The sequence below is a fragment of the Dromaius novaehollandiae genome, chromosome 4 (genome assembly GCF_036370855.1).
Source record: "Dromaius novaehollandiae isolate bDroNov1 chromosome 4, bDroNov1.hap1, whole genome shotgun sequence".
Taxonomy (NCBI): domain Eukaryota; kingdom Metazoa; phylum Chordata; class Aves; order Casuariiformes; family Dromaiidae; genus Dromaius; species Dromaius novaehollandiae.
Window position 1 is genome coordinate 13,012,739 of NC_088101.1, and position 22,796 is coordinate 13,035,534.

The 22,796-nt window shown below is 48.2% G+C and overlaps 3 protein-coding genes across 5 annotated transcripts in view; 2 read left to right on the forward strand and 1 right to left on the reverse strand.

Annotated features, from left to right (window-relative positions):
- Nucleotides 1-152: 152 nt before the first annotated feature.
- On the forward strand, nucleotides 153-1,425 carry LOC112985146 (C-X-C motif chemokine 13-like). Its single transcript, XM_026103557.2, has 4 exons — nucleotides 153-370; nucleotides 581-710; nucleotides 857-940; nucleotides 1,039-1,425. Exons 1-4 carry the CDS (start codon nucleotides 307-309, stop codon nucleotides 1,061-1,063), a joined length of 303 nt encoding a protein of 100 aa, XP_025959342.2. The 5' UTR covers nucleotides 153-306; the 3' UTR covers nucleotides 1,064-1,425.
- An 875-nt stretch (nucleotides 1,426-2,300) lies between these two features.
- Nucleotides 2,301-3,974, forward strand: LOC135328370 (C-X-C motif chemokine 2-like). The gene is made up of 4 exons (XM_064511763.1): nucleotides 2,301-2,381; nucleotides 2,729-2,864; nucleotides 3,043-3,126; nucleotides 3,232-3,974. The coding sequence occupies exons 1-4, from the start codon at nucleotides 2,318-2,320 to the stop codon at nucleotides 3,299-3,301; spliced, it is 354 nt and encodes a 117-aa protein (XP_064367833.1). The 5' UTR covers nucleotides 2,301-2,317; the 3' UTR covers nucleotides 3,302-3,974.
- A 3,065-nt stretch (nucleotides 3,975-7,039) lies between these two features.
- CNOT6L (CCR4-NOT transcription complex subunit 6 like) overlaps nucleotides 7,040-22,796 on the reverse strand; it is a 31,913-nt gene continuing 16,156 nt past the window's right edge. For 2 of the 3 annotated variants that reach the window (XM_064510449.1, XM_064510448.1), the window contains exons 2-12: nucleotides 20,353-20,474; nucleotides 19,680-19,866; nucleotides 19,142-19,227; nucleotides 18,617-18,706; nucleotides 17,674-17,742; nucleotides 15,122-15,279; nucleotides 14,020-14,174; nucleotides 12,406-12,557; nucleotides 10,890-11,114; nucleotides 9,986-10,188; nucleotides 7,040-9,618 (exon numbers count right to left, since the gene is read on the reverse strand). In XM_064510449.1, the coding sequence (XP_064366519.1) occupies nucleotides 9,406-9,618; nucleotides 9,986-10,188; nucleotides 10,890-11,114; nucleotides 12,406-12,557; nucleotides 14,020-14,174; nucleotides 15,122-15,279; nucleotides 17,674-17,742; nucleotides 18,617-18,706; nucleotides 19,142-19,227; nucleotides 19,680-19,866; nucleotides 20,353-20,464 (1,650 nt within the window). In that variant the 5' untranslated portion in view covers nucleotides 20,465-20,474 and the 3' untranslated portion in view covers nucleotides 7,040-9,405. Of the gene's footprint in view, nucleotides 9,619-9,985; nucleotides 10,189-10,889; nucleotides 11,115-12,405; nucleotides 12,558-14,019; nucleotides 14,175-15,121; nucleotides 15,280-17,673; nucleotides 17,743-18,616; nucleotides 18,707-19,141; nucleotides 19,228-19,679; nucleotides 19,867-20,352; nucleotides 20,475-22,796 lie in introns of those variants that run through there. The other variant, XM_064510450.1, reaches the window with a different exon arrangement.

A 22,796-nucleotide genomic window follows, 5' to 3' on the forward strand; every position in this document is an offset into this window, starting at 1 on the left:
ACCGCTGCCTTTACAAGAATCGGCTGCTCAGGAAAGGCAAAGCAGACACGGTTTAGGGAACCTGAGCCCAGCCAAGTCCGGAGCTGGCTTTTATCACCGGCGTCGCCAATTCAGCACGCGCCTCCGGCGGGGAAGGGAGATGGGCAAAAACTCCCGCAACCCCCGCGGGCCCCCGTGCCGGCAGCGGCGGTGCCGGGGCGGGGGGGGGAAGCCGTGGCTTCACTTCTCGTATTTCCCGGCTCAAATAGGTGCGGTGCTGCCGGGGCCGCTCTGCCTCCTTCCCTCGCGTGGCTGCCGGGGGCCGGCATGGCGTGCCGGGCCGCCCTGCTGCTCTGGCTGCTGCTGGGCGCCCACCGCCCCGCCGACGCAGGTGAGGGGGGAGCCGGGGGGGCCCTGCCCGTTTTTCCTTCCCCTTTTTCCTTTTCTCCCCCCTTTTTTTCCTCCCTTCTTCCCCCCCTATTTCCCGCAGGGGTGGGGGGCAGCTAGCCCTGCAGAGAGGGGTTTTGGGGTGCTCGGGGCTGGGGGGGGGGAGCGGGAGGGTTTGGGGTGCCCCCGGCGAGCCACAGCCCTGTGCCCCCAGCCCTGCTGGAAGCCAACGGCAACCTGAGCTGCCGCTGCGCCAAGACCACGGCCACCTTCATCCCGCCGCGGAGGTACGGCAGCATCGAGGTCCGGCCGGCGGGGAGCAGCTGCTGGCGCCAGGAGGTCGTGTAAGTGGGGCCACGGCCGCGCCGCGCTGTGGCTTCGCCTGTGATTTTACCCTCCAGTTCGCTGCCTTGGCTGCCGGGCCCCCCGCTTTGGTGGTGGTGGTGGGGGGGGGGGCCTCACAGTGCCGCCAACCCGGCTTGTTTTCCAGAATTACATTAAAAAACCGCAAGAGAGTGTGCGTGGAGCCCACCACCCCCTGGATGAAGAAACTCCTGCAGGACCTTCCCAGCGTGTAAGCTGCCCCCGGCCCCACGGACGGCCCCGCCGGGGACGCCGGCCCCCGGGGCGGCAGCCCGGCTTCACCCGTTTCTCCCCTTCCGCTTTGGGCAGGAGGAAGAAAGAGGCTCCCCACTAAGGGAGGAAGCTGCTGCGGGAGCCGCGGGGCGGCCAGATGGCCTGAAACCGGCCCCCCCCCCCCCGCTGCGCCGGCGCCGCTGAATGAAGCCCTGCAGCGCTTTTGCCAGCGCGCTTTCCCCCTTTTTACGCTTGCAAACCGTTGCAAACCGTTGCAAACCATTGAGACCACTGCAAACCATTCAGACCACTGCAAACCATTCAGACCCCTGCAACCCCCTGAAACCCTTGCGACGGCGCTCTGTTTCCTCCCGCCCTTGTGCAAGGTGCCCAGCGGCGCCCGTGGGAAGCGCGAGCTCCCCTTGGGCCACCACCGAACGGGTCGATTAAAGGTGGCAGCCCGCACATCCGCTCCCTCATCGACTTTCGTGTCCCTCTCTGGATACGCGGCCTGGGGGGGGGGTTGGGGAGCAGATTGGGGATCCCCGGCATTTTCCCCCTGTGCTGGGGCGGGAGGCGGGCGCGAGGGCTGCCGAATCGGCGGTCCCCGCGGGGAGGGGGGGTGGCCGACGGTGACAGCCCCAGGGATGCCCTCGCTGCTCCAGGGCTGCAAACGCACCAGGTTTCCAGCCAAAAGGGGAATTAATGCGCCGAAATAGGTGTTCTCCTTTCGCCCATCGCCGCTCGTTTCCCCACCTCGTCACCGGCGGCTCAGCCACGGCAGTGCTGCTCGGCGAGGGGTTGCTGAGGGTTTGCGCGCCCCCGGGTTCGGTCAGCTCGGCGCCGCGTGGCCGAGAGCGTTTTCACGGCAGCAGCCTCGGCCTTTAGCAACACGGTGACGCGAGAAGGAAGCTGCGCCATGGGTTTTTCGCATCCCGATAGACTGCCCCCCCCCCTTTTTCTTTAGCGCTTATTTTATGGTGACTCCGTTTTGCAAGAGGCCTTGCCGGGGCGCAGCTCGGCGCTGGCTCTTTCTGGGCCAAAACACACCCCCCCCGAGCCGGGCAAACCTCTTTTTTTCGCCAAAACGCTGGGAAAGCCGGGGCCTTTTGGGGCGCAGGCTGCGAAGGCGCAGGGGGGAGAGGGGCTCTGGGCCCCCGCGGCGGGCGCAACCCTCGCCTCACCCGGCTCCGTCACCGAAATTCCCGCGCGCCACGTGTCGGCGGGGAAGCGGAAGGAGGGGCCGGGGAGAACCGCTGCCGCCACGGCGCTTTTCCCCTGGCCGTTTCCTACTCGGCGAGTTCCCCCGCGGCGGGGGCTATAAGGGGGCCCCGCGCGGCGGCGGCGGCGGCACTCGTGGGCCGCTCGGCCGAGGATGAAGCTGCTGCCGGCCGCGCTGGCCCTCGCCCTGCTCCTCAGCCGCCTGGCGCCGGCGGGCGGTGAGTGACTTTGGGCGCAGGGTTTCCCGCTCCTCTGTCGCCTTTTCGGTTTGCTTTCGCCTCCAATTCGCCCTTCGAGCCCTCCTGCTCCCCCGCGTCGGGTTTTCCAGGCTGATTTACGCTACTTCTCCCCCGGCCCCGGGAAACGTCGGCTCTGGGCCGGCAGGAGCCCGACCAGGCGCTGGAAACACGCGTTAGCTTTCCAGCAGCCGAGTTTCGCGTTTCCCACCCCAAAACGCCGCCACCTCGCACGTCCTCCCAACCCCTCGGCGGTGCGCGGGCGGGGGGGGTCCCGTCTCCCGTGTGCGCGGGGGCCGGGACCCGGCTGTGGGGTGCTCTGGGCGCAGGTCTGTCGCTGGAGAGCCTGCTCACCAACAAGCGCTGCAAGTGCCTCAAATCCACCTCCCAGGTGGTCGGCTTGGGCATGATCCTGGCCATCGACGTCATTGCTCCCGGCATTTACTGCAGGAGGAAGGAGATCATGTAAGCGGGGAGCCCGGCGCAAGGGCTGGGCGCGGGGGGGGGGGGGGGGGCCCTCGTCCCCCCCTCGCGCCCCACCGCGGCGAGGGGTGTTTTCCCTGAAAATGGGGGTAGGGGAGACCTCTGGGAAGGGGTTTTTTTCGGGGGGGGGGGCGGTTCACCGCGTCCCCTTGCCTTCCAGCCTCTCCCTGAGGAGGAATAAGAAGGTGTGCGTGGCCCCCGAGGCGCCCTGGATCCAGCTGCTCATCCACAGGCTGACGCAGAGGTAGGCGCAGCACCCAAAACCCCGCCGAACAGCCACCGCGCGGCCAGCGCGACCCCCCCCCCCTCCCCTCACTCTTCCTTCTTTTCCCACCTCCCAAATCTGCAGGAATGCCGCCAAAAAAGAAGCACCGCCGGCCCCGCACAGGGCAGCCGAGCGGCTGCGGCCGGCCCCGTAGCCGGCCCGCGGCCCCCCAGCGCCGCCCGCCTTCCCCGGTTATTTATTTGCCCGCGGGGACGGCGCGGCGGTGGCACCCCGGGGCGAGCCGGTCCCCGCGGAGACGGCGGGTTCGGGGGCGCAAAGCCGGCGGCTCGCTCGGGCCCCGGGGGTTGCTGCGCCGCGCGCGCTGCTCAATAAAGGGATGAGGCCGCTGCCGGCGGCTCCTCTCGCACGGGCGCGCGTGGGCCTCGTATTTCCTCCAGACGCGCCCCGAGGGGTGAAGCCGGGTCGGGCTCGTGCTTCCCATGGGAAATCCCGCGGGAATCCCGGCCGGCGCCGCGTGGCCCTCGGGAGCTCCTTGCGCGGGAACCGGGACCCTGGGGCGACGCGCGGGGCTAAAAACGCCCTCGCTCCCAGCAGAGTCATCGCCCTTTTCGAACCTGGCCGGCTCTGGGTGTCTGGGGACGCGGCACAGGGCGAGAAGCGCTCAGGGCTCTGCATCCCGTGCACGGCACCCTGCCCTCCGCCCCGTCCGCGCTGCCTGGGGCGTCCCGGGAAGCAGCGCGGGACACGAGGGCGCTCGCGACACGGCCCCTTATTGCCTCCGGGAGGAAATAAGAGCACCCAGGTGCAAAGAAAGAAACAAGCAGATATTCAGCCCCGTACATGACACGTGAGCAGCACCCGTTCTGCGCGAGGCGGGCGGGGGGGAAGAAGAACCAAAAGGAGAAAAAGGGAAGAGGAGAAGTAACACTTCAGGGTTTTGAACATCTCCCTTTCCGAGCTGCCCTAAGGTTAAAAAAAGGCAGTGATTTTGCGCGCGGGCGCAGATGGTCGCCCCGGCCGGCCCGCGGCTCCCAGGACGGCGCAGCCTTCCCACCGCCCGCACCGGGGACCGGCACCACCGAGCCGCCGGTGCCGCCTTCCTTTCGCCCATCCTCTTCTCACCGAGACGCCGGTTTGCAGGATAGGGCCTGCCTCGGGGTGGGGGCACGGCGCTTTGTCCAAAAAGCCGAGTTCTTTCGGAGAAAAGAAGAAAAAGACCCTGTGCTAAACACAAACCTGACTTTTTAAACAGCATTTGAGGCTGAGAAATATAAATGTCTGCTGGGGGGGCGGAGGGGACAGAGAGAGTCTTTTACTATTTATTTTCGTGGGTGAAACGGGGCAAGTTTTTGCTCGGGCCCGAGCTGCCCGAGACTGCTGCTCGCCCCAGCACGGTCCCCAGGGCCGGGGTCAGGCTTTGCAAGGCCTTTTTCTCCTGGAGACGCCCCGGTCGGCGCCTGCCCGCGAGGACCAGCCGCAGCGGGACGGGGAAAGTCTCCGGGGGACGAGCTCTGCCCCTTGGCTGGCGGCGACAGAGCTGACTGCTGCCGGGGCGCACGGGGCAAAACCCGAGCAGGCGGCGGTGGCCTGAGAGCAGGGCTCGCGCTTGGCTCGAACAAGCCCACAAACGCCATAAAACGAGAGCGAAGAGCCCGTGCAACCGCAGCGCAAGCGTACGGGCGCGTCACCCTGCAGCTTCCCGAGTCTCCACGCGCAGGTCTGTGCTTCGAGGGCCAGTATGTCGCCAAAGAAACAAAACAAACCCGAAACAAAGAAATCTGAGCAAAAAACAGCCTCCCAACACACAAAAAAAGCCACCCGCGGGGGAAGCCTGAGCTCACACCACCGCTGAGCTGGTCAGACTGGGCAGTTAGTGAATTAGGGGCATATTTAGCTAAGGCGGTGCACACCAGCGCGTTACCTGCCGGATGGGGAACCCTCCATGCCACAGCTGACAGCAGAAAACGAAGCCAAAGCAGCAGAGCGTCGCTTGCACCGAGAGGCACTGCGATGATTTTTTTTTTTTTTTGCCTTGGAGCAAAGACAAACACAGACGAATGCAAACTAGGCAAATGCCTAAATTTTAGCAATTGGCCTACAAAGAGGACAAGGCCAAGCACCAGGATCACGCCAACCCCCGCCACTAAAACAGCGGCGGGGTGCAAGCTAATCGCACGGTGCTATTGCGAGGGGAAAAGCAGCAGCAGAGTCATGAGTGAGTTATGGTGAACGCCTTAAAGGTGGTCCCGCTGGCCCTTCTGCGACCGTGCCATACCCGCGCCCGTCTCACTGGCTCTGCTTCTTGTCTCTGCCCTCGTTTCCCCGAGGTAAAGCTCGCCCGTGGCCAGGATCGGTGCCGAGAGCGGTCACACGCTACGATACCGGGTCAGTGATAACTGTGCCTTTATAATCTCCTTTTTTAAGTTCTTTCTAGTATTCAAGGGAGGTCTAGGCTTGAACAGCCACCGAGCACGAAAAAATGCTCGTCCCTCTGCCCGCTCTCTTTTATTTTCCCGCCTGCCTCCAGCCTAATGCCCTCCCGCTCGCCGCTGCGCCCGCTCGCAGGGCAGATCAGAGGCCCCTCACATGCACCCACGCGCGTCCCCTCGCCCCGGGGCCGCAGGAGGGATCCCTCCGCTGCCAGGGAAAAACCTGGATCCGCCACAGAACAGCAACAAACTCGGAAGTAAAATGGCAAGGGAGGAAGAGACGACGTTTCTCCCTCTGAGCTCGATACCAGCTCAGAGCGCCGGGTCTGCCGCCGGGGAAAGCCGGCCCCACGGGCAGGATTAACGGGGCGCTCAGCTCCTCCGGGAACCAGGCGGCTCTCGGGGCTCCCCGCGTCCCAGCTCGCCGGGCAGGACCTCGGCGCTTTTGACCGGACGCTGAAGCCGATGTTACACGTTTAAACGCTAAGTTAGGTCAGCGGCAAGGGCCCCTGCAAACGCCGAGTCCCGGATTTTGGCTTTAGCATCTATAAAGCGTGGACTAGCAAGGAGCTGCGCCCAACAGGAATTTGTTGAGTTTCCCGCAGGCTAAGCAGGAGTGGCTTCAGCCACGTGGAGAAAGCGGGCGGATAAAACGAAGGGTTTTTTTCTCAGTGAATGCCAGAAAACGACGGAAAAAGCTTGCAATGCGGCAAAGGGGGAGAAAAGCTGGTCCGGGACCCCACTGCGCTGTACCTGACGTCGACACGTGGTACGCAAATGCTCGCGCTCCTTAACGTCAAAATAACGAAACAAAAATATTCAGCTGCGTTGTATAAAATTGGTTTTTTTTATATATATATATATACTTTTATATATATACACACAAAACCCCGTATCTAACAGATTTCCCACAGCGAATGTTAGAAAGTTGCTGGTCGCAGGGTGTTGGATTTTCTTTCCTCTGCTTGCGCCAGGCAGCGCCGCTGCCCAGAAGCCGACGCCGGGCAGCCGTGCTCCGCGGGCGCAGGAGCAGCGAGCGGGTTTGGCCCGGGCAGCGGCAGGCGGGGAACGCGCCCCGGGGCTGGCGAGAGCGGCCGCTCCGCGCGGCGGGGTCGGGGGGCAGTGGGACCCCGTCACCGCTCCTCCCTTACGGGTACGGAAAGGCGGAAGAAACCAGAGGGAAAGTCAGGTGGGAGCCAGACGGGAAAGGCAGGTAAAAACAGCCCCGGTACGTTTATCAACCGAAGCGAGACCCATTTTCTTCTTCTTTTTTTAAAATTCAGCGTTTTAGCGCAACATCTGTTAAACATTTGAGGAACGGCCCAGCATGCTGGACGTTCGGGAGAGCATTTCGCAGCAGAGAAAATCCAACGAAACACCTTCCCGCAACAGCCCGCCTCCGCCGGTGCCGAGCCGCAGGGAAGCACAGCGGCAGCCGAGCACAGCCATCAGCGGTCCTCCGGCCTCGCTCCCGCCCACCCCGGCGTTACAAAAGATTGCTGTTGGCTTTTATTTTTATTAATAAACGGGCTCCTCGGCAGTTCATATACAATCATAGGTGAACTTTAAATTCCATTTTATACAAACAGCTCAAAAAATATTGGGAGTGAAGTATGGTAGGAAATATTGCTCACGTTGCTAGTTTACCATGCGTGTAGGAAAGGAGGAGACCGGGTGGTTAGTGCATACCTCCAGAGCAGAGACCCCCCTCCAAAACAGATACAGTAGCTGATTACAGAAAGGTAATGTCCACAAAATTAAGTTTTTCATGCTATTCTACTTTCCAGTACTATGCTCTCAATTGCTTTCCCAATTGACCTGCGTGGCTAGGTGTCGAACGCTGAGGTATATTAAACGAGAGACACCTGCCCCTAGAGGAAAAATCCATCTCTAGAAAGGGCTTTTGGTGCTGCACAAAGCAATTTCTGTACAGTAATTTCACCCAGCTACGATAACTTCCAATTTATAGTAGACAAGAGATGACGCCTCCGTTTTTAGGCACTTCTTTTAAAAGGGAGTTGTCATTGCGTTGAACCAATTTTTGCGCTCTGTCCCCCCCCCCCCCCCCCTCGCCGGCCCCCCAACAAAAGTCAGGGAATATTTTCCACCCTAGGTCCAATTGATTTTTCCTATGGATGATTTCCTATGTATAAAACGACAGAGGAAATGTGTAATTAAAGAGCGGAGGAACAGCCTGAATTGTCGGTTTTGCAAGACAGCAGATGGCTCCTTAGTATTTAAAACTGATTTAACAATTTAAATTTGACTTTTTAAGTATACGAATGAGACATAAATATAGGCTATCAATCTGTTTAAAAATTTCATTCACATAATGGAAAATTTTTTCATTTATTAAAAATATCACATTTTGAGACTAGAAACAGTAAAGTGCATGAAAAGTTTAAAATATAAATTCAAGAAAATCTTATAGCAGCAAAAAAGCAGAATAAAGAAAAACTTAAAAACACAGACACAACCTTTTCCTATTACTGTGCCATTTTCTTTTTTAACATCAAGCAGCCAACCAATTTTTCAGAAAATTGCATTACGTTTAATGCCTCTTGAGGCACAAGGTTTTGAACTGGCCACCTCGAGCGTAAAAAGAAAGGAAGAAAAAAAACAAACAAACAAGATTTCCAACACATCTAAAGAGCATTAACAGTTGGGAATGAACCAGCAGCTTTTTAATTCAACCCTGACCGACAACAGAAAGGAAGAGTATTAAAAACCTACGATGGCTATTTGGCAACTAGGGTCAGGAAAAATAATCCAAGGAATGATTATGGCTACCCCTCTCTCCCCCAGTGACAAAAACATTCAGGTAGCTACTCCCCATGCGCTTCGGAGACAGAAGTAAGATCATTTCCAGCGGCTTTTTCCTGTACCCTTGGCGTAACCTGTTAGTCCAAAGTTTCTCACCTTTGCAACCGAACTTCAGCAAAGGGAACCTGGAACGGATCGGGAACTGATTTATTCTCCCAGAACTCGAATGCTTGCCACTATTTAAGTGCGATTTCTTGCCATTTCTAAATCCTGCTCCCAAACTACGCTGCCGAACAGTGCGTCACCCCGGTTTGCCAAAGCAGACAGACAGCTCTGTTTAACAGAGACGGTTTGGATTACCCAGCGCCTCACCCAGAAAGAACCAAGCTCTCCAGAGCTCCAAAAAAACGTTCCTTTATGGCTGCCAAGCTAGCAATCTATAGGGCATCAAATGCTGTGATGTAAGGTCATCGTAAAAGTCATCGTAAACGAGATTACGTCAGGAGAATTTAGACCGCAAGTGTCACTATGGCTAGTAAGCCATCTTTGGTTTTCTAATATTAGTTAGATAAGGGGCAGGGCCACACTGCTAATAATTTATAGTCAAATATTAAGTGCTTTGCTGATGTGCAAAATTTATTTTGGATGCAGAGTTCAGTCTCCATTTTGGGTTCAGACAAACAGCATTTCTAATGTACTTCCTACAAGACAATCATTTCTACTTTTCTTTTTCTTTCTCCTAAAAGGATGGCTCATTTTGCCATGTTCTGGAAAAAAGCATTATCTTTAAGTATGCTACTACGCAAGTTTTTAATCTCATTTGTCCATTTATAAGTGCAGCTTCCTACTGAAAAGAAAACGCTTGCCAGTTAAAAAAAAAAAAATTAAATTAAAAACCTGGAAAGGGAATAATACTTTGGTTCCAGCCCTAGTGCCAAATGATACCAATATGCACCAAAATGTGCAAAATCTCATATCAAACACATAAGGAAAGGAGCTTGAAGAAGCAGCTTAAGGTTGGCCATACTTCACTCCTATATACTTTGATTTACAACTGTACAGGTCCATGACAACAGGTCCTTGCCCGCAACGGGGCAGGGCTCCACTACCTCCTGCTGGGCAAGTGAACACCGTTGACAAGAGGCAGGAGCGGAGGATGGAGTTCGAGTTGTGTTAACAGTGAGAAGTGGTCTGAAGGGATGTGAGGGTGTGGACACCCAGTGATGTTGTTCTCAACCAGCCACTGAGGGTCCAAAGGCCCCAGGACACCAAGCACGTTCATGTGAGTGTTGGAATAGAAAATGTAGTCAATCACACCCTAGGGAGAAAGAGAAACACGACAGTGAGAACAGATCCGGGTCCCGGCAGCCCGTACTCGACTTGCCTCTCGCTGCAATTCAGAGGAGGACGTAGAGCAGCGGGACCAGCGTAATAAACGCGTACACCTTTTCGTGTTCAATGCGCTGTCTCCGTTTTAAGTCACTGACCAGAGTCAGCTTCAGACGCTTAAAAACGCCAACGCATCTAGGATTTGTGTGTGTTAGGGAAGCGTCCGGCAAGTGTAGCAACCGGCGGTGAAGCACTTACAGGAACAGAGAGAAAGACAGCCAATTGCCAGAGAATTAAGACAGCGTCCTGGAGAGACCAGGTCAATGTCTGCCATTTCAGAAAAAATCGCTGCTTACTTTGAAATCAAAAGTGTAATTGGTGTAAGGCATCAAGTTGTTTTCATAGGCGCTCTTGAGCTGGAAGCCATGCGTAATTCTTCCTTCAGAAGCCCCGTTTTTCCCATTGCCGCTGAAGTTCATGAGACACTCGTTGTAACGCAACTCCTTGAAGTCCTTGTGGTTGTCAGCTACTATGCCATTGCTTAGGTATTCCACTACCCCTGTTTGCAAAGGAAACGGTTCAGTGAGTTGCTTTAAAATACAGCATCCGCGGTATTTTGACCTAGGTGTTAAAACCCAAAACACCAAGAAGAGACCCCATGAAGTCAGAAAGAAAAGAGCTTCCCATCTAAGTGGAAATCTACCCAGCAGCTGTCCTGTCCGTGTCTGAGAGGTATGCAGCTTTTTGACCTGCAGCCAGGGAAGAGAGGCTCTTCAGTGGTTTTGACACAATTTTTTAGGATTACGGTAAGACCACAGTGCATGTACGGACACAGGGAGTGCTACAGAAGCAGCTTTCATTTGTATTTCTGATACTGCAGTATTAAACATCATACAGCAAGTCCATCTCTTCAGAAAGTTTTCGTGTTACATCAGGAACTCACTACATTCCCACCTCACTGGTGCTGCTCAGGGCAAGGCTATTTATTTAGCAATTCATTTTAAGATCATTTTGTGCTTCTCTATACATCTTTTAAGGCACGACCAGCTTTTCTAGAGCGGATAGCTCATCACAAAACGCAATCTACTCAGCCAGAGGGCTTGCATTTTCTTTATTTGGATTTTGAAAGGCAGCTGTTAACTCAGAAAACTTTCATCAATACTTAACAAAGGAAGTACAAACTACCAAATAACCCTCAGAGGAAAAGAAGATTCAAGCATTCTAAAAAACTAAGTTAAATTAAGGAGTAATCAGTCCTACCTGAATCAGGCAGTGAGTTAAGATCTGCACACAGCACCAGAGGGATAGAATTAGGATCTGCTGTTGGGCTACCAGGCCTGCTTGAGGCTTTCTCAAGGATATTTTTCAGTTCTGAGACAAACATCATAGTCTGAATGAGTTTCACATCTGAGTATTCAGGGTCCCAGTGCATGTGGGCATTGGCCACAATGAGCAGCTGTTTGTCCACATGAAGTGATTTCATACCTAGAAAAATAAATACATTTTTTTCAGTGAAAAGGCTGATTATGTGAACACAGCTGATTCCCCCTCATTATGTTCAGGGCCTGGCAACTAAGGGCTTCCGACACGCTAGCAGATGGACGTACGTTCATTGTGGAAAAAAGGCATTTCTTGAACCATTGCTCCTTTCTGAATCAACAACATTCATATATCTTTACTTGATTAAATCTCTCCCATACAGGAAAGAACAATAACCCACAAAATATGGTACAGTTCGGATTTTATTCCACCTCTGCTGCTCAACTGCATGTGTTAACATCTCTTCTAAACGCTTCCCTCCCCTTCCTCTCCACTTCTCCAGGACGCATCTCCTCAAGAACTCTCCAATTACCAGGTGCTAAAGGGCGCTATGAATTTAAAGGTGAAAGTGGTCACCACTTGACTGTTAAACCATGTACCACTATTCAAGGTTTAAGGCACAGGAGGGTTTCCTGACTCTTACCTGCCACACTGTGGCAGCTTGGTACCTCGGGGAAAAACCTAAACCTGATTAAATGAATGCAGTTTGAACTTAGTTGCTGGAAAACACTACAGCTGCTTTGCTATTTATCTGAGAAACGGTACTCTAAAAGACAGGACATGAAGTTACAGGCAGCTTCTTCCTGTCCTGCAATTTGGACATCCTGCTCCTTTTAAGAGTACACTAGAAACAAGTAAGCAAAAAAAAGCAGGCACACAAACAGAGCAGGGCGGCAATTCTAACTATCTTGAAATTTTCTACTGCATCTGATCTAACTTCATGAAAATGTGACAGTCAGTCAATCAGCTGGCATCAAAAGATACCTGATGATCTCATTTTTCCATGCCAACACATCAGCACTGTCCTGTAATCACTAGGGGAGGATGGAAGGATTCCATAAAGGATAAAGAAAAAGAGACTTGAAAATAGAAGCTGAATATTTCCAACAAGTATTGGTAAGAGCATCTGCATGCAAGCACACTGACCTTGGAAAAAATTTATCACGTAGAATTTCATCGTCAAAGTAAGCAAGGACAAAAGCTTGAGAGGAGAAAGCTAGATGTTGGACGGATGGATGAAAGTGCAGCTAAACCAGGAAATCATGTCACCTATGGCCTGTTTTGGCTTCTGATGTACTACCATTTCTCAAACTAGCACAATGAACAGTGTTTGCTCTTCTGCAAATATTTCATTACCACCACCAGTGGCAATAATATTCTACAGAACATAAGGAATAACTCACACCTTAAGTGGAACCAAATAATTAGTCTTTAAGATAAGCACGGTCATACTCACTTGCTCCAAATAATTCTTTGTGCACTTCTAACACCACAGCAACTCCAATGTTGTCCTTCGTCATCACTCTGTTTAACATAGCTTCCGAACCTTCGGAGTTCGCCATTGCCACCTGATTGAACTCCACTGTATGCTTCTGCACCAGGCTAAATCTGATTAAACAAACAGAATCGCATGTAAAATCGTATGACATATAGGTGTTTTAAAGACAAGGTTCGCATGTGAACTCCAGTCCTCCACATCCATGGGGAGAGCCTGTAGGACGGGGTGAGGTGCATCTCTTTTGTCCTTTCATTTTAATAAAGGAAAAACAGTTCTAGGAAATATCACCAAGTCAGTGCAGAGCTCTCCATCTGGCAAGGGAGCTACTCTCCTGGGAGATGAGATATCGGGGGTAGGAAGTGTTTACTTGTGTCAGTGTAACACTCTGAGAGGCCACTTCAGAGCAATGCACAGAGGTTATCACACCTCCTCGGGAGACAGTCTGAGGCAAAAAATTAAGAGGAGATGGTAATCAAAGGCTTGTCTTTTATTTTCGACAAATGTGTTATTAAAAAACAGCTTCTTTCTAACTGCTAGCTACCACCATTAGTTTTGTGAAATTGTGTTTTCATCCCCTTCCGGCCTTGAAATGCTCCAAAACATCTAGGTTCAGAACAAACTGAAACCCTCCTCTTGAACGAAAGTTGTTCTTTTTTCCTCATCTTAGAAAATAAAAAGAAGTTTAATTATTATTAACAGACAAATGGAGTTCTTCTGTTTTTTAACAGTGACAGCCAAAGCGTAATAACCAGTTCTCTATATAGCCTTGTTCGTAGCAAGGTTTTAAAAACATCAGTTTGTTTTCACAAACTTTCTCTATTCAGAACCAGTTCCATTATTTTTATACACAATCTGAAAGGCGTATTTTTGTTTCTGAAAGCAATGAACACACAGAAAGGGCCTAAGATTTTGTGAAACTTCCATTCTAGTTAGTGAAATAGCCCAGAGGGAATATTCAGCAGGAACTTCTGAGCGGTGCAACACGAGCGCAGTCCCAGGAGCAGTTTGCACCAATGAGCAGTGTGATGCCAGCACCTCCTCCTCCCTTCCCAAAAGCTTGATGCTTCCAGTGTAGCTGAACTTCATGGATCAGCTATTCAGAAATTTACCCGGATTAGAGCAGAGAATATTCTGTGATCCTCTGGCAGCAATACATCTTTTAATGCCTGAAGATTAAGCCAGCACAGCTTATGGATCATTAAAGATTAATCTTAGAGGGGTAAAACTTTATGTCAAGCAAGGCAAAAGTTTGTAAAGAAAGGTGAGAAATTATTAGTAGATCAATCAAAAAGTGCAAAAGTGAAGCATGTAAGCTTTTATTCATACTAACCCTCCTACAACTTTCATGTTTCTTAAGAGATATCTTTGTTCGTAGTCTGAAAGAAATGTAAAGACTGTTGCGAATAATCAAAGCAGCAGAGGGAGGAAGGAGGATCATTCTTTGTAGTGAACTTCGTGTTTTGTTTTATAGTGCAGTTACTTGGCTAGCGTACATCCTGAGAGAAGGAGGCCTTCAGACATAAATCAAACTATTTTTAAATGCTTTTAAGAAAAGCTGCTTTTGCCCCTTACTTTTCCGTTTTGAAGAATATTGCACAGCCATCCACATGCTTTTTCTCCTGCTCAGACATGATTTTGGCACGTGACTTTGGAGAAAAGAATCCGTCGTATCCTCGTTCTTTCAAGGCTGGCAGAAAAAGGGTGAAGTATTGCTCTGTTTCCACTTCCTGGAATGGAACACAAATATCCGAGACTAACAAAGTCAAGTAAGCCCCTCTTATCACTGTGTGGCAACTTGTGCTTGTCTTGGCTTGCAATCAGCAACTTTTACCAAAGTCAAAGGCTCGTGTTTGCACAAATCATGCCACTTCCTAGATTAATGGCCTGATGGAAACAGATTCGCCTTCCCTGATATCCTGGAATCCCCCAAAAGGGAAAGTGACAGGTGTATTTTGAATACCCACAGGAGATTACACCTGCTATTTTTGACACACGAATGCGGATACTGTACTAGGTTAAAACTGCTTAGAGGTCTATAGATATCCAGCAGCAATTACTATTTAACCTTGAGAGCTCTCCCTTAAAAGGGTCTCTCACTCTTCTCTAGCAATACATTTTCTTTGCAGTGACTTTTGACCTCTGATAGGGTTCTCTTGAGCTTTTCAGAACAAGATAACGGTTCTCGTCTTGTGCAAGACTTTTATTTACAAGAGCTTGCTTAGAAAACAAAGATCACATTAAAGACAGAAGTGCTCAACTGTACTAAGCGTTTGCAATAAACTCCTAGTAAGACAGCAGGATACAAGTAGCAATCCAGTAACCAATTACTTAACTCTGAACATGTTGGTCCCCTCTGTTTTTAGTGAGATTATTTTTGAGAAACATGTGTTTTAACTTCTGCACCAAGCAGGAGCGGCCGAGAGACGGTGGCATTTGGGCATTTATCATTCTACAGCTTGCCTTTCTGCAGTAAACTCCCAAAGTTAGCTTAGCTGATTTTATCTCTGTCGTAAAACACAGGACAACATGTGAACAAGGAGCCGTGCGCACAGTTTGTACAGGTAAGCCCCAGAATCTGTGAGCAGGCAGGAGGATGTGGTGCTTTCAAGCGAATATTACATTCTAAAGGCGGAAGTTAATGTTTTCTGCTTCTGATGTAAAACAAAGCTATTACCTGAAGACTAATGATATCTGCATCACAGTTGACTATTTCTTCCATGATTCCCTTTTTCCTGTACTCCCAGTTCAGGGCCCAAGATGGGCAGTAGCCATAGAGCTGCCGGGTGGCGTATTTATCACACAACACATTGTAACACATAACTGTGAAGGAAGCTAGAAGGAAACAAAGGGAAACGACGTCAGCCTCGGAAGATAAGGAATGCTAAAGTTATTCAAGTCAAAATGCTGTATCTCACGCGGTCTATTCTGGACAGCCTACCGAACACAATTCAGTGGGCTTATTCCACTGAGAGCTTCATGAACAGGAGTTAAAAAGGCCCTGCTGAGCCAGCAGTTATCACGTAAGGCTAAAATCTTCCTGAAAAAAAATCAGCATTACTACCAAAGCACAAGGGAGTAATAATTGTAACGAAGCAATGAAATCCCATTTTGCAGTTAATTCTTTATTTCCTTTGGGGAAGGGGTAATTTACTGGTCAGCAACAATTAGGAACGCCCTCTGTGGAGCTGGGGGGTGGGGGACGGGAAAGGAGCACCATTTCAGCAACTGAGTCAAACCCCAATACGTAGTGCTTGAAATGCCTTGATACAGCAGCGTCAGGCCTGAAGACCTGCACAGTTTGAGAGCAAAATAAAAACCAAGCTATTAAGGAGCTGTGACCATGTCATGATACCGCAGCATCAGAGAGAAATGCTGCTTTAGAAAGCTTCATTTTTAGGCAGTTTAATTCCAAAACATTGGTATGATTTTCCTAGCACCTGCATAATGTATTTCTAATTGACTAGAAAAATACATTGTTCCTCTTTCCTGTAGTTAAAGTGTATGAAGTCCAAGGGAGATAGAGGCCCAGGACAGCGTGGGCAAGAGAAGGAGAAATGAATTCATTAATCAGCAAGCACCTAATACATTATTTGCTGGCACTGAACAAAAAAGAGAGAAGTCAGCATGCGTCTCCTCAGGTCACTCAGCTTGAAACACAGTTCTTTCACGCGCAAACCTTTCAGCTCCCTCTTCAAACATCACCTTAGATTTTAAACCAATTAAAAAGAAAAAAGAAGTAGGTAAATGCAACATCCTAGCACCATGCCACTGGGAAAAGACTGCTCATATTTGCAAGGAATTGAGTGAGGTTTTACTATGATGTTACCTCAGGCCCTGTCGGTGCCTCTCCCAGAAGCCTGCGGCCAGTGTTTCAACATATACAGTATAATTCGGCACATACATATATATTTTTCAGGATAACAGAAGCTGGAAATATTATTTGTGAACTTCCAGATGTCTCATTACAAAGACTAAAAACACAATGTAAAAACATCTTTTATTCTTTTATGAGATAAAAGTTTGATATAGCCAAGATCAGCAGAAAGGCATTTGCAAACAGTACTAAGCCAGTCACACAGACTGAAGTCAAATCAAAGATTGCTGGTACAGTTTTGCAGATTAATCTGTGTTATGCAGCAAAACAGCTGTATTTTTTTATTCATAGTCAAAAAAGATTTCTGCCGTTCAGCTGTTTCCATTTTATTACAAAAAGCTATTGATTTTTTCTTTCTGAAAATCTTCTTGCACTGGATCTTGCCATTTCTACCATGAAATATCCCACAGCTCACTTGCTCAGTGCAATGCTGTTTAACGATTCCTAAATTCTGTTTCTGCTCTGAAAATTTGATTAAAAAAACAAAATCAAGTCAGTAGAACTGCACTGAGATCCTGATTTGTAAGGGAATTTGAAGCAGAAATGCTGTGGTGGCATAGAGGATTTTTGGTATTTCCTCCTTTTCTCTCTACTTTGTGCTGCTTTGCCATTTTTGAAAATAAAAAAGTGACAGGTGATCCTAACTACTACATTAACTTGCTTAACACATTACTGGCTGAAGTCCTGAAGACCTGATATCCTGGGACTTCTAAAAAAAACTTGGAGAAGACTTCCAATATTACTCTTGTTAGTTATTAATCACATCTTCTGCAATAACGATATTAGCATTTGTGTTCTTCATACATGCTCGTGAATGCTTTTTGAGGGCTATATTCAGGAAAAACAGACAGTGGATTTGTACATCCTGAGGAAATGCAGCCTCTTGCACTTTACCATAAAGAACAATAGAGGGCATTAAACTAACTGCAGTACCAGGCACTCCACGTGTTCCCTTGCAGATGAGGGACTTCTCAAAGTCTAACGCTAGTCAGCACAGGTGTGGACACTGCATTTGTATACAGTCATTTTACAGTTCCTCTATACACTATGTAACAGCATAAAAAAAAGGAACGTGCTTTTGCTTGGGCCTCAGTGGCCGCCACAAATATGAAAAGACCTAACATGGAAAAGAAATGTCTGACACCACATCAGAATTGAAAAAAAAAAAGGTATTTACAGCCAAGTTTTGAAACACAGCTCAGCCGTGTGTTAATTATTTTGCAACAAATGAACACAAATGGCTACTTCCAGTCTGATCCACATAACACTGAAGATTTCACTGAAAATAAAGATGAAGAAAAATTCTTCAGTGCTTCATTGTCTGAACACAGGGAAAAGAACTACAGATTTACCTGAGGGCAGAATTTGGTCTCGTTCTTTTAAAGTAATCCATGGCCTTGGAGGCAGCTGCTCTGGATGAACTAAAAAATTTAAAGTAGTGATTAATTCAGGTTTATCATTGTAAGTTACAATTTCTAAATCAAACTGATGACTCAACAAGACTGTTTCACCCTTTGCTTTGCAACCCCAACTCCCCAAGCCTTTTTAAGCTCCAGGGAAGACAAGGATACACAAAAATCGTTTAAAGGCTAGAAAAAGCTAACTACAGTAAGAGCAAATTGTCAGTTGTATGATTCCCAATTATTTTTCTCTCTTGCTTTTAAATCTAGAAGAACCACTGAAATACCCCTGCACCTTGAATATATTGTTTAAGAAGAAGTGGTAAACCTTGCAGCGGTTCAGCATCCTATACTCCCTTTCCCCAAGAACCGCACTCTACATCACAGCCATTCGTGCAATTCATACTCTCAGTTATGAAGCTAGATATTGGATCTTTAGGCAGCATGAGAGAAAGACCATGTAAAACGCTGGTGGCTTTACAACACAGTAGAGTTCAGCTGTGGGCAGTTTCCAACATAAATACAGCTACTATTAAAATTTAACAACTGGGAATTCTTGAAACGCAAAATCCTACCAACTCCAGTGGAGTTTTGCTATTCAATCTGCACGTGAACTGAACTTTTTAACAAAGTGCAGTAAGTAACAGAATGGCAAAATTTAAAGAACATGCTTCCTAAAAACGCACCATAAAACTCATGAAGGTTTGCATGTAGCGTGTTTTCCAGACACAGGCCAAAGCCTACACCTAGGAGTACAAAAGATGTATCTCAAAACGCAAAAGCAGTTAGAAAATACTCTCCTCTCAGCAGTTCAGATTCTTGACTGAATGACAGATACTGTCAGTAAAGCATACTTTTAAAACACTTATGTCAGTCAGATTTGTAGATTCGTCACCTGCTAGATTGTCAAGCATGTAGTTCAGTAGCTTTCGAGTTCCATCTGGATCCTGGTAGAGGCTGAGAATATCTTGTGATAAAGGATTGCCTGCCAACCAAATAACACAACACCTTGGTGATTAGCTGCTCAGCTTTCCCAATAAAAGAAAATCTCCCATAATGAGAACAGACACACTCACCTAGAAGGTCCCTACATTGCTTAACTCCGTAACTCTAGAATACCACAGTAGCAGATGCTATAGATATAGCCAGGACATACAGACTTTCTTCCTTTAACTCATTTCAATCAAGACAGAATAAGTTAAGAGATCTAATTATCTATTTACAAATTTGAAATAAGGTTATAATGAAGTTTAAGAGCATTAAAAAACAGCGTTATTTTGCAGACTGGCTGGTCATCTTTGCTACAAGTTTAATACCTAAAATTGTAAGAAAGTGTTGAAGTAATACAGAAAACTTTTGAGCCCAATCCTCTCAGTAGTTCAAGAGTACTTCTAGGAATATTTTACTGTAAAGAACTCACCTTTCAAACCTAGGGTCTGTAGCTGGAAGAGCCGTCCAAGTTCGTAAGGCAAAACCCGTAACAGATTGTTATTTAAAAGCAATTCCCTGCAGCAAATGCAAAAACATTTTGGATGAATATCACTTCAGAAGAAAATTCTCAAAGGACTATATGCTGCCCCTCTTCAAAGATGGCAGTTTCCATTCTGAATTTTTTGTATTAAAGAAAGATATGCCAATCTTCCCATTTCACAGCATAACTGAAATACTCCCATAAAAAAAGAAAAAAAGACAAAATTAAATCAGGGAGAAGTTAAACAGCAGCCAATCCCCAAGTCTCAAACTGAGACTGCTTCAAAGCAGAATACTACATGGCATACAGATATCTATCCATAGAGATCAGAAAAAAGTTTAACAAAAGTAATTATTAGAACTAAACCTTTGCACCCATCTTGAATTTTTCAGAATAACTAAATCCAAGAATAGAAAGTCAAAAAACACTTAGTCCCAATCCCCACAACATAGAGTTTTGGAAAGTTAGCCCGAATAATTTATCTTACCTGAGAGATACCATGTTTCCTAGTTCTGCTGGTAAACTTCTGAGCTTGTTGGATGACAGATCCAGGTAAACCAGATTATGAAGCTTGGCAATATCAGGCGGAATGCGAGTAAGATTATTGTCATTGAGGTGCAGAGCCGTCAAGTGCGTCAGTGACCAAAGTGACGTACTTAAGCTCCGCACTCTACCTAAAAAAGAAAAGTAAAGAACCACCTCTTCGGTCAGCTTTACACTCTCAAATTATTGCATACAAACTACGGGGGATGTCGGAATACCCATTTGCAGAGCTGCACAGGATTTCCAGTGTGGGAACCCTATCACGTCAATGCAATACTCAACGACGCCCACAGAAAATACACTCAGGTATCTTTTCACTGAGCAGATTTTAAATAACCATCTAACACTCCCTGTTAAAGAGGTGGAGACTAAGGTACCATTCCATGGAAGCAGATATGCTATACAAAGCTTAGCGCCCAAACCGAGGCAGTGTTTTAAACCAAATGAACTGAAAGCGAGCGAGAAAGGCTCGCAGGCAATCCGGTAAGTTAGTTAATATTCTACCCCCACTTCAGAAAACCTCTTTGCACTGCAGGATCTCCTGTTGGGAAGGGTCTGGTGCAATTTGTGCATGCCGCAACTCTGCCGAACCAAAATTCAAAACCGAATCGACTCACCCGAGATCTCTAATTCGGCCCAGTGAGACTTCTTCCCGTTGGCTACCTCTTCGGCTGACATGATGGTGTAAATTCTGCGAGGATCTGGAGGATCATATTTTTCCTTTGGCATCCCTGTTAGTCTGAAAGGTCATCACAATCATTACTGTATGCCACTTAACAACCTTTCTTCATTTCTGTTGTTTACGAAATAGTATAACATTTGATACAGAAAATTTTAGTTGATAGAAAAATTATTGAGTATTTATTTTACTGTTCTGTTCTTACCTATTTTCTAATTCATTCACTGACACTGCAAAAACACACGCACTGAAGTTTACTGAAGTTCACAGAAGCTGTAGACAAGACGACGGCATTTCACTCATTCCCTGCATGGATTACTCTCTCCCATAGTCTACATAGAAACTCTATGTTCTCTATTTTTTACAGCAATAATTTTCAGCATACAAAAGTCCCAGTTTTGCACCTCACTTACCAAAGACTTGAAATTGCAATTTGAAGGGGAATAAGCTGGGGTTTTTTTTCCCCATTAACTATCTAGCTTTTCTGTTTCATGCTTTTTCATGCTTAATATCAGCCAAGTCCTTTTTATTACTAATGGCCTAGAAGAGACAAAACAAGGTGCAGGTAAAATTCCCATTAGCAGTTCTTATACATACAGGGTATCTGAATATCAAATGTACTCATGTCTTAAGGGTGAGTTTGCACACAGACAAGTTCAAATCAACTGATTTTCCGATACTTGTCAGAAGAGTGCTCTGATGTCCCAACCAAAAAAGCCATACACTCTATAGATGATATGGTGAGATGCTTTCCTCTATACATTTCCAGACCACGGCACTAAGACAGACTGCGGAGCTGTTTGGTTTATAACATAAGATTGACTGAATAAGCTGTTCACTGCTCTTGTCACCCTACTCCTTTCCTCCCCAGACGCACAAAACATACAAAACCTAGATTTTATACGAATTCAACTGACTGGTCTACAGAAGGCATTTTTTGCTTATCTGTATGCCTCTATTACAACCAGCTCCTATGGGTGTGAAGATCTTAAAATAACCTTCTCTCGTTTGGTTTGCTGAACTGCCTAGTCGAAAACCTATGAAGAATTTGAGGAAACTAGTTTAGATTATTTCCAGCTAAAGAAAGGTCACACATCCGATTCAAGAGCTTAGTTGAAACTACAACACTTTTTCAAATTGAGAATAACTACTGCTGCAGATAGCCAAAACAGATTTCTGGCATTTTATAGAAACATGAGTTATCAGAGCTCTCCTTTGTGAAGCATCTCAGCTAGAAGACTATTTTTTTTATTCCCCTGAGAACACACAAGGAAATTCCATTTACCCTGCATTAAATCCCCAAGTTTCAAGCACGTGGCAGATGGAACCACACTTCTAATTATAGCAAACTTCTATTTACAGGTGAAGTCATATGGCAATAAAAGCTGCAGTGTAAGAGGATTCGGCACTCCTGCTGCTGGGCTGCAGCAATTCAGTCCAGGGAGATGAATGAAACGGATTAGGTAAGGACACCGGATTAGACCTGAGAAACTTAGATCCCCATTTCAGAGCCTGAAAATTAGGAACAGGACTTGCCAACGAAACCAGTAACAGACTACACTTCAGTACTGCTGAAACTCCCGCGCTTGAGTTTTGTGGGATTTATCTTTAATGCTAAAAACACGTGCAGGCAGAACCGCGCAGCATCCCCGGCCTCACGGCCCGTTCTGCGAGTCGCGAGAGCCCTGTTTCTATTTTTCTCACGGGGTTCCTCGCCCTAAGGCATGCATGAAATGGACCCACACTGCATCGAGCCTCCACACCGCTCTTCCTGGATTTTGTAGACCCCTGAAGCCGCCCTGAGCCATCCAGCAGAGCCGTGAATCACCACCGAGACGGGGGCCAACACTTGAGCACACGGAGAGCCGGCAGTCCCTGCCAGCCGCGGAGCGCCCAGCCCCAGGTTTAGTGCGAAGAAGCACACTGCAATGCCACTATACGTCGTATAAGACGTCTCACTGCTCGTGCCAAAAAGCAGCAAGCTAGTTTTGCAGCGAACAAAGCTGCCACGGCTGTGGATTAGCATTACTGGCAACCGATCCTTTAGAAGGAAATGAGATTTTGTTACCTGGCGATCTTTATTTTAACCATAATGTTTGCTGCAGATTGTAAGGGGCAAACATAAGGCTATCTGCATGGTGAAAATCAAGCAGATTATCCAGAAAAGATTTAGGCCTTCTACTAGAAGGGAGCTTTTGGGATCTTTAAGTCTTACTCATCACATGTTTTAACACTTGGATTTCACTCGTTTGATCAGAATTGCCCACTCTCAGCAACCAGGCCTCAATTTTGGTGCCCATTGCTCTCCTGCTCTCAATTCAGCCGTCTGTTTTCCCTCCCTCTGACCCAAGTACCAACTTTCTCCAGCTGCATCTTCTCCAT

Excerpts from the sequence above, each read along its gene's own strand:
- LOC112985146 (XM_026103557.2), top strand. The coding sequence starts at position 307 with ATGGCGTGCCGGGCCGCCCTGCTGCTCTGGCTGCTGCTGGGCGCCCAC. Across the intron at positions 711-856 it reads TGCTGGCGCCAGGAGGTCGT|AATTACATTAAAAAACCGCA; the intron begins GTAAGTGGGGCC and ends CTTGTTTTCCAG. Across the intron at positions 941-1,038 it reads CTGCAGGACCTTCCCAGCGT|GAGGAAGAAAGAGGCTCCCC; the intron begins GTAAGCTGCCCC and ends CGCTTTGGGCAG.
- LOC135328370 (XM_064511763.1), top strand. The coding sequence starts at position 2,318 with ATGAAGCTGCTGCCGGCCGCGCTGGCCCTCGCCCTGCTCCTCAGCCGC. Across the intron at positions 2,865-3,042 it reads TGCAGGAGGAAGGAGATCAT|CCTCTCCCTGAGGAGGAATA; the intron begins GTAAGCGGGGAG and ends CTTGCCTTCCAG. Across the intron at positions 3,127-3,231 it reads ATCCACAGGCTGACGCAGAG|GAATGCCGCCAAAAAAGAAG; the intron begins GTAGGCGCAGCA and ends CCAAATCTGCAG.